This window comes from Patiria miniata, unplaced genomic scaffold, assembly GCF_015706575.1.
Source record: "Patiria miniata isolate m_02_andy unplaced genomic scaffold, ASM1570657v1 HiC_scaffold_3, whole genome shotgun sequence".
NCBI classification, from domain to species: domain Eukaryota; kingdom Metazoa; phylum Echinodermata; class Asteroidea; order Valvatida; family Asterinidae; genus Patiria; species Patiria miniata.
The window spans coordinates 18332164-18349926 of record NW_024037069.1 but is presented as its reverse complement, the minus strand read 5'-3'; the positions used below and the strand labels follow the sequence as shown (position 1 = coordinate 18349926).

At 40.9% G+C, this 17763-nt stretch overlaps 2 protein-coding genes across 4 annotated transcripts; one reads left to right on the top strand and one right to left on the bottom strand.

Annotated features, from left to right (window-relative positions):
- Window positions 1-281: 281 nt before the first annotated feature.
- Window positions 282-3810, bottom strand: LOC119737509 (cytochrome b-245 light chain-like). The gene is made up of 5 exons (XM_038211925.1): window positions 3618-3810; window positions 3230-3296; window positions 1445-1519; window positions 1059-1142; window positions 282-667 (listed from the first exon to the last, which is right to left on the bottom strand). The coding sequence occupies exons 1-5, from the start codon at window positions 3679-3681 to the stop codon at window positions 415-417; spliced, it is 543 nt and encodes a 180-aa protein (XP_038067853.1). The 5' UTR covers window positions 3682-3810; the 3' UTR covers window positions 282-414.
- LOC119737507 (probable D-lactate dehydrogenase, mitochondrial) lies at window positions 3752-17213 on the top strand. Of its 3 annotated transcripts, none has more exons than XM_038211923.1 (13): window positions 3752-3853; window positions 4924-5069; window positions 5478-5587; window positions 6450-6591; window positions 7506-7647; window positions 8377-8536; window positions 9479-9584; window positions 10092-10185; window positions 12412-12540; window positions 13192-13319; window positions 13507-13597; window positions 13987-14098; window positions 15160-17205. In XM_038211923.1, exons 2-13 carry the CDS (start codon window positions 4929-4931, stop codon window positions 15329-15331), a joined length of 1527 nt encoding a protein of 508 aa, XP_038067851.1. In that variant the 5' UTR covers window positions 3752-3853; window positions 4924-4928; the 3' UTR covers window positions 15332-17205. The 3 variants fall into 3 exon arrangements, with proteins under 3 accessions (XP_038067851.1, XP_038067849.1, XP_038067850.1); XM_038211921.1 differs by having other exon boundaries at window positions 3831-3901; XM_038211922.1 differs by lacking the exon at window positions 3752-3853 and adding an exon at window positions 3954-3973 and having other exon boundaries at window positions 15160-17213.
- The last annotated feature ends 550 nt before the right edge of the window (window positions 17214-17763 follow it).

The following is a 17763-nucleotide window of genomic DNA, read 5'->3' as shown; positions in this document are numbered from 1 at the left end:
TTTATTTTACTTTCCTTTTTCATCATTTTATCATTGAAGTTTAGGCCCAAAATAATTAAAATAGTTCTGCTTCCAATTACATGGCATTTGAAAATAGGGATTTTTTTTTGGGGGGGGGGGCAATTTTTTGTGTGTACGATCATATGGAGGTGTCTGCATGTAGTCAAGGGTAAAAGGTAGTAATTGTTGGTTTTAGGTGTTCTTTTCCTCATTTTTCCAATAAAAAAATTAGGGTAGGGGCTGTCAGAATAGGGTAGGTAGGGAAACCGGAAGCAGAACAATTTTTTTGGCCTAAATACCTGATAAATACTAAACAGCAAGTTCCAAGATCCAAAATTCCACGAACAAAAATCACCGTTTAGTGAGCAAAGAGTATTGTTGATCAATTCTTGTCACTCTGACATTACAATATATTTACTGCCCACTGACATTACCCAGGGGGATCTCGGTGAAGTTATCATCAGGTTTGGCAGCACCCTGGGGTGGGGGACGGGGCGGGGGATTAGCAGGGGGACGGTTAGTCAGCGTCTTCTGACGAGCCAGCGCCATGCTGTCCACGTGCCAGCCCTCACCCCCGAGGGCGGCCTTGAAATAAATGAGACCGGCGATGAAGAGAGACGCACCGCCGAGCACTGTGGGCAGGGTGAAGATGCTGGGTACCGACATGCTGTGAAATGTGAATGAGAAAACAATGGTTCCAGACCTCCATTTCGTATACCTTTGTCAAAGGCTTTACAAATTTTCTCAAAAATGTGCAAATAAAAATCTTCGTTTTTCCTTGAGGTACATCAATTTAAAAATCCACTTTGTTTACTTTCCAAAATACTAGTTGGGCTTTTTTTGTTTTATCAAAACTCTCTCTCGATTCTGTCATGTAGGCAATTTAGCATAAAGACATTTGCCGAAAGTATCACTACCAATTTAAAAGTATTGAAACAAGTTATGATAAAAGCTGACATAGTCCCACATAAAATGCACAACTACATGTAGTTGGTGCGATGTTTCCCCTGGGATGCTTCTGCAGATATGGATACGGAAATCAGTAAAAGGTAACTTACAGCAAATACAGGACAAAACGAATGTAGTAGTTTTTGGTGATTGGTCCACCTAGGTTCATGATGGGATGCAGTATATGCTGAAACCTATCACAAAATAAAGAACAATATCAACATTTTACAGAAATAATTTTCAATGAATATTGCTGACAAAAGCGAGGCCAAGAATTTAACAGGGAAGTAGACTAATTTTGAGAAATGCTTTTAAAATCACAAAAACATTTAAAAGCATATAACAACTTTTGAAAAGTTCTCAACTGGAATTTTGCAAGCTAGAAAATCAGTATTCTATGAAATCCGAATTTGGCTATGATGATGTTCAAGGTGTTTGAAAGAAAAATGAAAAATCAAGCCATATACGTGGACCGATATTTGTTGAGAATTTGTACCTTCTGGCTACAAGAGATCCCTTCCTCCGTTGGCTCCGAGGATACTCCAACAACGTAATGAAGGCGCCAGCAGCACTGATTAATTCAGTCAAGGTAAACATGGTATGGTTGTGTTCCCTAATGTGGCGCACTTCAACGTTTACCCGACTTTTCTTGTGTAGTGTTGCCAAACTGCTTTGGTGACAAACCTCAAATTCATGCAGTGAAATTCTGGTACTTTGACCTTATTAATGCTTGCTATTTAACCTCTGTGAACAATTTCGGTTTCATGAAATTTAATCCGAAATTCAAAAACGGTGGCGTCTGGAAATTGGGCACAAATTGGCGGAGTGGTCCCTAACGTGGCGCAATTGAATAAATCTCGGAAAATTCAAAATTGACATTTAAGAATTCCTGTAAAGTTGATAGATTCTGATAAACCATTATTATCTCTACTTACAAATGTACATACCCAACCAAAAGTTTGTCAGAATTTTTTTTTCTTATTTTTCGGGGCATTTTCAAAGGGTTCACTTTACACTTTGCACATAAAATTGGAAAAACATGTCAAAATGATTTTTTCTTCTAACTTTGTAATGGGTAGATAAACTCGCGATTTATGAACGGGAGTGTTAAGAACTTGATGAAATTTCCCTTTCTGTGAAATTTCAGTTAAAACTTTTGCTCTAGCTAGGCGCTACAGGCGAAAAATCAAAGTGCGCCACGTTGGGGGCCGCGCCACGTTAGGGTACATCAACAATATCAAATTAATAAAATCATTCTATTTATCTGAAACTGACAAATGTACATCGACTGTAGCTGGAGTTACCTCAGCCCTATATTTTATCATTAGGTTGTTGTAATAGGGCTAGAGGAAACTTTCAACATGGACTAGCATCTCTAAAAATTGAATTGCAAAATGTGCCATTTTGTCCCTGTGACTCACTAGTTCCCCTTGGGACTCACCCAAACCTTGTCAGGCATAACCACTACACAAGTCCTTGAAGAAAAAAGGCAGTGTATATTTTGCCGGAGACGGCAAACCTTTAGTAAACGTTAGTTTGCCGGATATGCACTGAACATGCGCAGTTACTGTTTTTTGGTACTTAAACATTTTCCGGTGACAAATTTTAGTCTGGCTCCATGCCAATATTATCGTTGTATTTTTGTATTTACAAGATGGGAATCAGACCATTTTATAATTTCGGACTTTATTTCCCTTTAAAAAAAATCCTCCAGAGCCACAACTCTGAAAAAGAAAAAGCAATACTCTGCAATAAAATGTTTTGAGACATTTTAAAATAATAAAAGAAGAATATTCTTATTTATTTGGGGATGGGAAAAAAAACCCTTAAAATTGTGGCGGGGATCAGGATTCGAACTCTGGACATCCCACACACTAGAGCCATTGCTTAACCACTGCACCGACCGTGCTACACAACTTGGGTGGGAATTTATTACATGTTATAATTCAGCCCTATCTTAAAGAGTACAGCGCCCTCTGTTGATATGGATTGTCGCCGGCAAACCTTTAGTAAACATTAGTTTGCCGGCGTTACCTCCGGCAAAATATCCACTACCAATACCATTAATAAATAGGAATAAAGGAAAGGAAAGGATGAGAGTAGAGGAGGGAAAGTGGAGGGAATAACCATAAAGGATGCAACTGTTGGCGCTTGAAAATTAATTGAAAAAAGAGGTGGCCCAGTACGGAAATTTTTCCCTTTGAAAAGAAATTGTAAAAAGATTCTGGATGTCTCTAGCAGTTCTTAACGATAGTAGTTAATGCTAAATCAATAAGGATACATGGTGTATGCTGCAAACTCATATCCATCAAATCCAAAGACGCCAGTTATGCCTCCCATCAGCATCACTGTACAAAATGAAAAGATTAGTTAATAAAACCTAAAACTGGGGGGGGGGGGCAGAAAATTAAAAAGAAAGAACAATTGAAACATACATTTTTCATGGAATAAAAGAATAAAAATTATCCTCAACACTGCTCATTTTGATAGGACTTTTTGATAGTAAGGATGCCAACAGTTTGATGAATAGACACAATTATTTAGGAATGGATGGAACTTGGAAGATTAATCGGTGTCACATGCACGGTCACTCAGTCAGAGCAAATAGCAAGGCAAGAAAAGAAGTGTCCGGAAAGTGGACCATCCGTAGATTGTTCGTGTTTTCTTACCAATTCCACTCACGAAGCCGTGTTCGTTGGCCCACATGGCCCATTCACTCTTCATATCTGCCATTTCGACGTCGGATCGTTTTTCTTTTCTGAAAAATTACTGCAAAAATCAGAGAGCCCGTCGTCACTCCCCGAGCAGTGCCGAGTAGAACTAAAAGATTTTCAGATTTCACTTCCTTGTTTACGATGTGACGTAAGAATGTTGCAAATGTAGTCAACAGAGGGCGCTATAAAAGGTAAACACTCGGGCTAGCTGATTGATGAGGGTTTGGTGAAGAACTGAGGTTAGAATTGTTATTTGTGTGTGTAGAGAATTAATTTATGTATAACAGACAATTTATCCTGTTTTGACACACGTAAATATAATGTGGAAAGAATGTTGCAACCTGACGCCACTTCAGCTGTTGTGTACAAAGTCTAAGTCTATGGAGAGTCAAGAAAATTTTCTGAGTATTTCCTTACAACAAAATTGGAAATGTTTCTCAGTCCCAGATTCATGTCTTATCATATTTGCAATGACTGACTTTATGAAGAAAAAGCAGCGCCTGGTTGCAACATTCTTTCCTAGTACAATGTTACAAAAACATTTAGTGTACTGTCGCATTTAAGTTGTGATTCGTTGACCAATCTTGTTGTCGAGTCCATTCATAACTTGATAAGTCCTTTCACTTTTTAGTAGGGGCCTAATCAGTTTCACACATACTTTCATCATAGAGCAAGTGCTTTCACATGTCTTTTGACATGTTTGAGTTTCACAAGTCCTTTCATAAGTCCAGTCACGAGAGACAGGATGAACAATAATAAAATGAATGCTTTTTTAACAGTTCATTTGAATACTAAAAAACTTGTGATGGACTTGTGATGGACTTGCAAGGACTTGTGATAGACTGGACTACGATTACAACACTGTGTCATTGACTCATTGTTTGAGCTGTTGAAAGGCAGTGTAACTGTCTAATATGTGTGTGTGTGTATTTGACTGTGAACCAGTCCCCGATTTTTTGTTTAAGTAGCTCCATTACCAGCACGGCACAGAACATGCGAACAAAGGAAATTCAAAGGTTAATTTGAAACAATCATAACTGGTTTTCAACGATTCTTGGTATAATTTTTTGTCAACTTCATTTATGTTTTTCCTATCCTTAATATATATATATAAAAAAATAATAATAACACTATCCCAAAATACAAAACTTTTTTCAAAGAAAAAGTTCCGAATTATGGTAGGCGTAATTAAACAATAACATTTCTATGTTATCCACATCATGTCCAAACTAATCCTATACGTTAATGTTTTAATCCATAGCCACAATGGCTCCGTCTAAACTTCTCAAGAGTATTTGCCTCATCGCCTCCAGAGTTCTGACTGAGAGTGGCAGCAGACCGACGTTTACTCCAGCATCTGTGCCAAGATGTCGGCAGTTCTTGGCAACATCTTCCGCCGTTCACCAGGTGAGTGGTTAAAGCACATAAGGGGAGTTGCCTATAGTAGGGAGGGGTTTATGAGGTGGAGTGGGAGATTGGGGGGGGGGAGGTCTATCTCGTTACCCATTTTAGTGTTAAAGCCACAGTACATTTTGGTGTGGAAAATATGATTCGGAACTATTTGTTCAAAATCAGTACAGAGTTTACTATTTTGGAAAAGTTCAGACTGTGTTTTCTTTTCATGGTGAAGCGGGGCCAGGGCGGGGGCAGAACCAGGGGGTGCGCAGGATGCGCCCCCCCCCCCCTTTTTCCCCCTCCCCAGTCAGTGACCGAAATTCTCACAAAGAGGCTGTTTTTCATAGCAGTAACCTTTCTGGACCTGCATACACATCCTTGCAGGGTTGTCACTTTTGATGTTGGTCTTTTTATCTTCAGTCAGTGCCAGCCTCAGCTCTGAAGGCTCTTCAAACAACTCTTGGGGATAAAAGCGTCTCATCAGCTGAAGCAGTCTGTGAGCAGCATTCGCACGATGAGTCCTACCATCGGTGAGAAAGTAGATTCATCGTCTGATGTAGTCCCCGAAGGTTTCATAGAGGGTCAAGCAGTGTTGTAGTTGAGTCCATCACAAGCCCATCATAAGTCCATCACAAGCCCATCACAAGCCCATCACAAGCCCATCACAAGACCATCACAAGTCCATGACAAGTCCATGACAAGTCCATGACAAGTCCATCTCAAAGTCATCACAAGTCCATCACAACTCCATCACAAGTCCATCACAAGACCATCACAAGTCATCACAAGTCCATCACAAGTCCATCACAAGTCCATGACAAGTCCATCACAAGTCCATGACAAGTCCATGACAAGTCCATCTCAAAGTCATCACAAGTCCATCACAACTCCATCACAAGTCCATCACAAGACCATCACAAGTCATCACAAGTCCATCACAAGTCCATCACAAGTCCATCACAAGTCCATGACAAGTCCATCTCAAAGTCATCACAAGTCCATCACAACTCCATCACAAGTCCATCACAAGACCATCACAAGTCATCACAAGTCCATCACAAGTCCATTACAAGTCCATCACAAAGTCATCACAAGTCCATCACAACTCCATCACAAACCCATCACAAGACCATCACAAGTCATCACAAGTCCATCACAAGTCCATCACAAGTCCATCACAAGTCCATAACAAGTCCATCTCAAAGTCATCACAAGTCCATCACAATTCCATCACAAACCCATCACAAGACCATCACACGTCATCACAAGTCCATCACAAGTCCATCACAAGTCCATCACAAGTCCATCACAAGACCATCACAATGGACTGGCATCCCATCCAGGGGAAAATAGACTTTACTTTTGACTTTATAATTTGCTTTATTTGTGCAGGACATTTCTTCCAGACGTCGTGGTTTACCCAAAGAACACCCAAGAGGTTTCAGAAATAGCCAAGATCTGCAGCCAGCATAAGTTACCCATGGTGCCCTTCGGCACTGGCACAGGGCTAGAAGGAGGGGTCACAGGGTCAAAGGTTAGTGTACATGGGTCAGTGTTGCTAGTCTTAACAACATACGTAGTCATAGTTCATTTATTGTGCTTTCAGATTATTTAAATTTTAATATTGGTTTTGCCCATCACTGGAAACATTTTGTTAAGCAATCCATTCTCAATGCCTTGCAAGACTTTGTGAGAAAATGACAAGCTTTAAACCTTTTGGGACTTGAACCTAGGACCTCCTACTTACTAGTGCAGACGTCCTATGTACAACCTTGGGTCGGCTGGCCAGTTCAAATTTGATATAACAGCAGGAACCACAGGAAAGAACTACAACGCATTCAAGCTTTCCACGTGCAGTGTCAGCTTCGCATACTTGGAATCCAATGGTTCGACTTCATTTCCAGTGCAATCATCCAGCAGCGTACGGGGCTTGGTAGCATTTCGTCTGAGATCTCAGGGAGGCGACACACCCTTTTTGGTCATGTTGGGCGCCTCCAAGCTCCTGCCCCTGCTTGTCTTGCCCCAGATAATGTCGTCCAGTTGACCTTGGGCAATGGCTTGCCACCTGGACAAGGCCTCGTGGTCGTCCCCGGCTTACCTGGCTTAAGCAGGTTGCGGATGCTGTGCAGCTGTCACCAATCGAGTGCTGGTCCCTTGCCCTTGACCAGGGAGGTTGGAGGTCACTATGACCCGTTGATGGTCAAGTGCAGCAGCAGGAGTAGTAGTAACCACAATGAAGCCAGAGTCAAAATTGTAAATCACAAATCAGTTTTAATGTCAAGTCACAAGTAACAGGGGATAGGAATGACATAGGAATGCCGTTTGTCACAGTGCATTTAAATAGCTTGCCATTTGGCACGAGACTGAAGGCTTGTGTTTGACTCGTGACCAACTTGATTAAAACTCTGGCAAAATTACTTTCTGATATGGATCTCTCCTCCAACCCAGGGATCAGTTTGCATCGACCTGAGCCACATTGACCAGATCTTATCCTTGCATAGCGAGGACTTTGACGTGACTGTTGAGCCTGGGGTTACGAGGCAGGATCTCAACAACCACCTGAGGGATGCTGGTCTGTGGTTTCCTATAGGTAAGGTAGGGTGATTGGCATGTTGGGCGGCCTGCTGGCTGATAGACTGTCCGACCACTCATGGCTACACATGGTTGGTTGACTGGGTAACTTGTTTGTTGGCTTGTTGGTTGTTGGTAGGCTTACTGGCAGATCTAGGGGGTGCGGAGGGGTGACGCCCCCCCCCCCCCCCCCCTCCCCGGGCAGTGACAGAAATTGTCTCAAATAAGGCAATTTTTTCAATTGTGAGTGCCCTTCCACCCCTGGCACAGCCTCACCCCCCTCCCGCACACTAACCTCTCTGACACCAATGTTGGGCTTACTGGTGTTAGTTGGTTAGCTGGCCGACTGGAACTTGGATTGACTGGTTGACTCACTAGTTGGCGAGTTGGCTGGTTGTTTTAAGCCATGGGTACTTTTAACATTCCCTGATGAATTCATACAATCCGTATAGTGCTGGGGCGGTTCCGGGGGTGGTACAGGTAGTACTAATGGATTACTGATTAGATTGTGGGGCTAATTAGATAACATGTTCTGAACGTGATTGCTGTGCATTGGTATCTCTGGACAAGTTTCTCTGAAGTTTGAGGCTGTGTCCAAATCGGCTGTTTTGTGGCTGTGGCTTCAGAATGTATCATTGACTTCCTGCAGTGGATATCCATAGCCATTGGTTTTGGACATGGCCTTATTTTGTCCAAGCTGACAGTGCTTCCCAAACTCTTTCTTCCTCTCTCCTAATAATAACTGTAGATCCTGGCGCTAATGCCTCGCTGTGTGGCATGGCGGCTACCAGTGCGTCGGGTACCAATGCCGTTCGCTACGGTACAATGAGAGAAAACGTGTTGAATCTTGAAGTAGTGTTGGCTGATGGTACTGTCGTACACTCTGCCGGCAAAGACAAAAGGGCCAAGTATGAAATGTTTTACTGATTTTATGGCATACGTGATCATGAAAATCTGACATTTTTCAACTATGATTTACTTCAGGGATGTAGTCCGGTCCATCACAAGTCTATCACAAGTCCAGTCACAGTTGAATCATGAATCCAGTCACAAGCCCAGTCGCAAGTTACAGCGGATGAACAATAACAAAGGAATGCCTTTGTCAAAGCTCATTTGAATAGCTTGTGACTTGAATTGGGACTGGAGGACTTGTGATGGACTTGCAGGGACTTGTGATGGACTCCCCTACATCCCTGATTTACTGTGAGACTAGCGTTGTGCATCTGGTCAGGTTGATGACTAGGACAAACCAACCCGAAACATAGATATAAACCAAATCCGAACCGAAACCGATTTGAACTCCTAAAACCGACCCGATCCGACAAAAATTCAAGGAAACCCGAACCGACCCGAAATCGAACCGACCCATAAAAACCCTGAAAATCTGGCTTGGGAAATTGTGTCTGCTTTTTGTGCCTGAACTTAACCGTGTTGTGCGAAAATCATCTCTCAGTAACTGAATCATATCGGACAGTACTCACAACGTGACCTACTGGTGGGCCTACATGTTATAGACAGTGCGTGACAGACGGCGAACCACATTTGGTCACACTGGGCACAGTGACTCTGCAGTAAATATTGCATCTGTGTGAATATCCCAACTGGTTCGTTTTTGTTTTGGTTTATTTCGGTTTATTTCAGGTTTTTTCAAAATGGCTTAACCGACCCGACCTGACCTGAAAACCACAAACGCAAAACCGAAACCGACCCGACCCTACTGAAATGATGGGCGAACCGACCCGACCCGACTCGACCCGAAGTCAGTTTCGGGTCGGGTCGGTTTTGGGTCAGGTTTGCACAACACTATGTGAGACCACTTGTACTGAAATATTGGCTTTTGGGCTTTTCAGGAAAACTGCTGCTGGGTATAACCTGACAAACCTGTTTGTTGGGTCAGAGGGCACGCTGGGCATCATCACTAAGGCAACACTGAGGCTTCATGGGATACCTGAAGCTGTAAGTGAGATATCCACTGTAGTTGTCATTCTGCATTAGGACGATCTCTCTGGTTTTCAATAAGTAAAGGGTTTTCGGGGTAGTGCAATGTGTGTTAATCACTGCACTTGGTCCAAGGCGGATAATGGCATAATTTAAAATGCCGGGGGGAGGGGGGGGGGGGGGGGGGGGGGGGCGGAAACAACCCCCTAAATAAAGTACCCTTCCCCCACATAATTAAAGGCACACTTCTCAGCACAAAAATTTGCAAGGCACCAAAAGATTTTGCTTAGTAAACATAGGTTACCAGCCAAAATGCCCCACAATTTACATTGCATGTGACTGGTTCGCTGCTGATATGGGCTTAGCACATCCATTTGCTTACCAAGATTTTCTTTTGCTTTAGATCTAGAAGCTGCATGATATATTTAGCCCAGAGCTCATCACACACCGACTGCGCCTGCAGTTGCTGCCTGTCTAGATCAAACTATTTTTATTAATCGTTTTTATTTTCTGGCTTTTCTTCAGACCTTAGCCGCTGTGTGTTCCTTTGACTCTGTCCAAGAGGCCGTCGACTCAGTCACCCAGGTCATGCAGTACGGGGTACCAATTGCTCGCATTGGTAAACAACCAACATTGTAATCCTCTCATATAATTATCAAAGAGGGCTCTTTTGACTGGTTACCCTTCGTGGATCAAGCCCAAAAAAATTACGCGGTGGACCCAAGTGGAGAATTTTAGCACCACATGTGCTTATGGGTCAATAACCCTGGCATGCCTGTACATGCACAAGATATAGGTCATTCACATGGCCAGGGATTGTTTACAACCTGTCTGAGCTCTGGGCGGCACGAGGGGTTGACACAAAGGGATCGGCGGCACAAAGGGGTTGGCCACTAAGATCTCCCATTACTGCACAAAGGCATTAGCCGCCATCTTGGCTTCTGTCTTTCAACACTCCTTTTTTAACTCCTTTTTTATGCCCCGCGGCGAAGCCGAAGGGGCATACTGTTTCCGCCTTGTCCTTCCGTGGGTGGGTGGGTGGGTGGGTGGGTGTGTGGGTGTGTGTGTGGGTGTGTGTGTCCGGACAAATCTTGTCAGCGCGATAACTTGAGAAATACTTTACATATGAACTTCAAATTTGGTTTGTGGATTGTCCTTGGTAATCCTAAGAAGCCTTTTGCATTTGGGGCCGAAAGGTCAAGGGTCAAGGTCACAGTGGCTGAAACAATAGAAATTTTGTCAGCGCGATAACTTGAGAAATACTTTACATATGAACTTCAAATTTGGTTTGTGGATTGTCCTTGGCAATTCTAAGAAGCCTTTTGCATTTGGGGCCAAAAGGTCAAGGGTCAAGGTCACAGTGGCTGAAACAATAGAAATTTTGTCAGCCCGATAACTTGAGAAATACTTTACATATGAACTTCAAATTTGGTTTGTGGATTGTCCTTGGCAATTCTAAGAAGCCTTTTGCATTTGGGGCCAAAAGGTCAAGGGTCAAGGTCACAGTGACTAAAACAAAAGAAATTTTGTCAGCGCGATAACTTGAGAAATACTTTACATATGAACTTCAAATTTGGTTTGTATATTGTTCTTGGTAATCCTAAGAAGCCTATTGCATTTGGGGCCGAAAGGTCAAGGGTCAAGGTCACAGTGGCTGAAACAATAGAAATTTTGTCAGCGCGATAACTTGAGAAATACTTTACATATGAACTTCAAATTTGGTTTGTGGATTGTCCTTGGCAATCCTAAGAAGCCTTTTGCATTTGGGGCCAAAAGGTCAAGGGTCAAGGTCACAGTGGCAAAAACAAAAGAAATTTTGTCAGCGTGATAACTTGAGATATACTTTACATATGAATTTCAAATTTGGTTTGTGGATTGTCCTTGGCAATCCTAAGAAGCCTATCGCATTGGGGGTCGAAAGGTCAAGGGTCAAGGTCACAGTGGCTAAAACAATAGAAATCTTGTATTTATTCTGAGATCATAGGGATTAGGGATTAATTCATATAAAACCTACAGAAGACACTAATGCTGTCAATGAACGTTCCATTTGACCAAGGTACATGTAAGTTGATGTTAGAGTGGTGTTATGTCATGGAAACAGTCACGGTTGCGGGGCATTTGTGTTTGTAAACACACCTGACTTGTTTACTCCTTTTTTTACTGGCTAAGGTCTGGCCAATGAGAGTCTACAGGCTTGTGGTTTATAGAAGGGGTGAGGATTACATGGAAGCTTGGCCTGATTGGCCCATTGAAAAAAATTATGCCCTTATTTGGAAAATGTGGAGAATTTTATTGCCGCGTGGCTGCTGCGAGGGTTTGGCCCTGGTAGACTGGCAACCGGGCTGATTTGTTCAATTCTGGGTACCAATCTAGGGTTGATGTGATAGTCCGAGTGAAATACATTGTATTTGCTGCATTTATTCACAATTCAAAATCGTTTCCTACCAGTCGTCAGTGAATATGTTGCAAACTAGCAGTTGTATGATTATACTCATTGAAATAATAAAACTGGCTAAAAGTAATACATATCATCCAACTCCCGAGGCTTCTTTGCTTATAACCTTTCTGAATCCAGCAGAAACCCAAGTGCACATTATATGTACTGCAAGGAGCATCAAGCCCCATTTAAAATCTAAAATCTTCCCAGACGTGTTGGAGAATTTTAGGAATTGTTGAGGATGTGTTAGGATGAATGGTTTGGGAGTTAGCCTTTTTATTCTGACCAAAAGTGTGCCTGGTACTTATTACAAAGTGACTCTCAAGTAGGCAAATTTCAGCCTTTTTTTTTTTTATAAATTGGTGTTTTTCATGATTGGTTCTATTTTTTTTCTCCATTTTTTGTCAGAGTTTTTGGATGAGGCTATGATGGAAGCTTGCAACCATTACAGTCACCTGGACCACAAAGTGGCTCCCACGCTATTCCTAGAGTTTCATGGCTCGGAAGAAAGTGTCAAATCACAGGTGCAGTACGTGGGTAAGGTGAAGCATATTGAACGACTCCCTTTGCAGAATTGTGTTGGTTGACTTGGTTCATTTGTCTACTCTGTTATACTTGGCGGAATTCAGAGAGAGAGTTTTTGCCGGACCTGAATGACAGACCTACTGTCCACTGACAGACTGAGTCACTGAGTATAAATAATTTCTAAACAGAGACTTTTGGGGTCAGTTGACTCGAACAGGGACGTAGTCGAGGCCATCACATGTTTCCTGCAAGTCCATCGCAAGTCCTCCAGTCCCATTTTAACTCACGAGCTAGTCAAATGCAATTTGACAAGGGCATTCCTTTGTTATTATTCATCCTCTTGCTTGTGATTTTGGAAAGATTTCCATATACGAAGTTCACTCAACACCCTGTGTACAAACCCTATGAGATTGGACTGAAAAATTCTAAGTGTTTTCTAAGAAAATGCTTGTATGTTCTCACTGCTCAAATTGACTTTGATGACATGAAATTGCTATCTGGGGGCTTGTTAGTCAATACAGAGGAAAATTAGTGAACTTCGTATATGGAAATCTTTCCGTGATTTACTCATGGCTGGACTTGTGTTTTACTCGACTACATCCCTGAACTAGTCGAGCCTAGTCTTGTTTAAACTCCTTTTTCGTATTCTATTTTGATTTGAAGAGGAAATAGTGAAAGCCAACAATGGGTCTGACTTCCAGTGGGCTGACAGACCCGAAGATCGGAGTAAACTGTGGAAGGCGCGACATGACTGTCTGTATGCATCACTTGCCGAGAGGCCTGGATGTAAGGTACGTATGTATATACTGATGGAGTTATACTTGTCACAGTTTTGCTGTCAAAGTTCATAAAAGGACATCATTTTCATATCGGTCTTCATGCCAAATTTGTCTCTTCAATAAATCAGCGACAGTATGCGGTGTCCCGCATATCTGGAATGGAAACTCATGTAACTTTTTTGTTTGTTTACAATGAAAGGCTTTGTGTACGGACGTCTGCGTACCAGTCTCTATGCTGCCACAAATAATAGTACAGACGCAAAATGATCTGAAAAACTTTGGACTTTATGGTGAGTTGTTTTTGTTTCATTTTCTAACAAATTTCCAAATACTTTGTCTTTGTTACAATGCTCAGTCAACATCTGTGATTACAATCACAGTTTTTACCGCTTTTTGTCAGGAAATGAGACAACTTTTCTTAGAAATTTCTGCCTCAGCTTGAGATCAGCATAATCTGGTCTCTACCTAGGTCATATACACTTTGGTGGAAAGAGGCAATTGAAGTAAAGTGTCTTGCCTGAGAACACAAGTTCTAACTCATTCACCTTTGCATTTGTTCCCTATGTACCAGTGCTCCACCACGGTCACATTGTCAGCGTCTTTCTTCGAGTGCTCAGAATCAATCACACCCATGCCTTGTGGCTAAAAACAGAATTCTCTTTTATCCCTACTCCAATAGGTACCATCGTGGGCCACGTTGGAGATGGTAACTTCCACGTTGCAATCCCTGTCGATACAGACGACCAATCAGAGATGGCGACCGTCAAAAGTTTCTGCAGTCAACTAGGAAGGTAAGAGAATTGAATGATGAAACCCAGTCATAAATTGTACTGAGTGATCCGTCACAAGCAGAACTCCGACGTGCCAAAACTTTTGACTAGACTTGTGGAAATCCCAGCTTGTTTGTTGTAAACAGCGGAGCCTTTTTAATGGAGCCATTGTTTTGAACAAGGGTCAACAACCTGGAGCTGCTAAGCTCACAAATGTGCTTAGCACAAAAACAAATTTCCTTTGCCAAAATAGGTTACCAGTTAAAATGCCATACGTTGTATATATCTTTTGACTGGTTCTCAGCTGATCTTTGCTTATTACATAAATTTGCTAAGCAGTATTTGTGCCCTTAAAATTTGGCCCACACTTTTTTTTACCATCCCATGGGGCTGAGAAAACAGTAAGTTATAGCTAGGTTAATATGGCTAACAATGACACAAATCCATTACTATATTTGTTCATATATTGCTGTTGCCGTTGTAGCCACAACCCAATTTCATATGGCTTGGCTTACCGAAAGCAAAGAATCTTCACTAATATGCAGAAATGTCTGTGGTTATCAATATTAGGTTTTGCCCTTCTGTGGTTATGATAAGTGCGTTTCTCAGGTCTATCATAGAAACTTGGCTTGTGCACATGCGTACATCCTATAACTTAGGATTCTGTGCTTCCAGGTTAGCACATAATTTTTGTGCTAGCGCTGTAAGCACACAATGGAATTCTGCTGTGCAGGGGTGAGATTTATCAGGATTTTTCCAGGTTTCAAGATTTTGTTTATCAGGATTTTTTCCTGATTTCAGGATTTTTAAAGAATCCCTCTTGAAATCTGGAATTCCTGAGGTTTTACCAAAAAGGTATTTTTACTTATAAAAACATTTATTTATTAAAACAAAATGGATATTTTAAGGGGAACCTTTAGGCATATACAAATACCATAGACCCTACGTTACTATCAGGCCCTCGACGAGACAGCGACTTTCAAACCCTCTGCCGATTGTTTCGTGGATTTTTTATTTTCCAACAATTTCACCCCGGAAACCACCATGAAATAGAGCCTCCTTTTCCCCTCCTTTTTTCACAGACGTGCTCTGGAGTTGGGCGGTACTTGCACAGGAGAACACGGGATAGGCATCGGGAAACAAGAACTACTCCTTAAGGAGGTTGGGGAAGAAGGCGTGGCTACAATGAGAAAAATCAAGAGGGCGTTAGATCCGGATAACTTGATGAATCCTGGCAAAGTCTTCTCAGTGTGAATACAAATCACGTATTCAAGGGATTTTTTTTTTGCAAACTGCCATTTTTTATGCTATGAACAATGCTTGCATTTTCAGTCCGCTTGTATAATGATTAAATCATTAAAAAAATGATGATTATTTTGAATTGAAAGGGATTAAATAAAGCTTATATCTTGAGCCTGAATTATGCATAAATTCTGAACTTGTGCTTTTGGTGTTTTTAATTGAGCTATTAACTTGTCGAATTAAGTTCACAATGTGCCAAAAGATGATTTTTTTTTGATTTGTTAATATCTTCACTATATTCCTCTTAATTATATCTACTCGAATTACATTTGAGCATGTATACACTTTTTAGCAACTCATATTATTCGTACAATCATCTCGTAAATGTTTTAATTGAAATGGATGAATTAAAACTACTTTAAAAATATCTTATTTACTTAGATTTAAGTTTTAAAATAAGTGCAAGATGTGTCAACTTTTTATTTTTATGTGATCACTTCTTATATCTTCAGTCAACGCCTTTTCATTGTATCCGCTAAAATGAGAAGATGATATGTAGTTTAAAGATGATTCCCTGTGCTATTTTCAAGTTTCACCTTGGAAAATAGATTTGCTTTCTTCGATTGCTATTTTCCTAGCAATATAAAAGTTATTCACTTTTGAATGAGACAGTGAACAAAAAAATTCACGGATGTTTAGTTATTGAATTATTTCTTCACAAAATTTGAATTATTGGCTGCTAGACAATAATTCGACTCTCGCAGGACGGGTTCATTTGTGCACAAAATGAAAAGCCTTTTTCAGAGAGTTGCAGACGCCCCAAATGGGAATAAAGCTCCTTTGTTAAAACAAAACATACAAATTGAAAATTGAAAATTTGTTAGAAAAAAAATGTATTTTTTGAAGAGCGTGGGTATGCATCTCTGATGTTTTATATGAACTGTAAATAATCATGAATTTCAGACAAAAAAGTTTGCAGAGAGTACATTGCTTCTGCAGTTATGATCCTGAACATAAAAAAAATACCAGTTGATCGGCTGGGTTTTCAAAAAGAGGAGGATGAGGGCCTTTTTATTTTTGATTTTTTATTGAAAAATGGGCTAAAATAGCCATATTTAGCTTACACAATGTGTGCCTTAGAAAGGAGGAGGCCCTTTTTATTTGATAGTTCTGGGTAGTTGTCTACTAGTTTTGGACCACAAAACCTTCTCAAAGTGCTTATTGAACATTAGTAAAAATATTGAAAGCATCAGACCTTCTGAAACATCTTTTCAAAAATGTTATGCCTGAACGATCAGCTGTTTTTTTTTTTTACTTGGCCTAATAACCTTGTACTTGATAGATGCATTATATAGACTGATTAACAGTGTTGTAGTAACATCCATCACAAGTCCTTACAAGTTATCAAGTCTCAGTTAAGTCAAATCACAATTTATTCAATGAACTGTGACAAACAGCCTTCCTTTGATATTGTTCATCCACTGTTGCTTGTGATTGGACTTGTGATTTCAGTACTTTGGACTTCGGATTTACTTTGAACTGGACTTGTGACCGACTTGTCTATGAAGCCTTTTAGTCCATAGGCTACTTATCAAGTGCCATCCAATTCGATTCCATGATGGTGGAAAGCACAGTTGTGTCTTGATACTTTTTTTGAAGGGTGAGCTGTGAATTTTTTACAGTATAAACTTTGGAGGACTGATGCAAATGTATTTTTCAGTTTTTTTTACATAATGCAATTTGACATGTTATTGCTTTTGTAAACTTTAAGGCTGCATTTAGTATTCCTGCTACGTAGCACTGATACAAAATTTACGATATAATAGTGAAGATATGATGTTGGTTGTTGAGGTTATATTCTGAAATAAAATCTTTATTTGAATACAGTCATAAATCATTTTATTATGTGTTGCAGCATGGAGCAAGGAAAACGTTTTCCTTGCTCCATGGTTGCAGTAGAGTCCTAATTGAGCATTTTAACACTAACAATTAATTTAACACTAACAATTAAAATTACAGTGAAAATAAAAGTTTAATATCAGAAAATCCCCCTCGCAATAAAGGGGAAATGTTAGACAACTGAAATTATATTGGTTTAGGTCTTTTTGCCCCCCCCCCTCCCCTTCTGTCCCACGCTCCTCCCCCAAGGACAAAACAGCTAGTGCGGAACATGCATTTATGAACAGCACGCGCGCACGCGGACAGGTGCATGATGTGGTGGTATGGGCTGGTGTTTCGTCTGGCTCCATTTCGACTTGGTTAAAACTATCATCTTTTACGACAGTTGTGCAGGGTACCACACCGACAGGGTGACCGTTTTAGCCGAATTTCAGCTAAATTTAGCAATTTTTCGTAAAAAGACGAGTTTGACAGCAGATATGACAGAATGGATTTTTTTGGCAGATTTCTGGCAGAATTCTCTAAAAATGGTTATTAATTTTAAC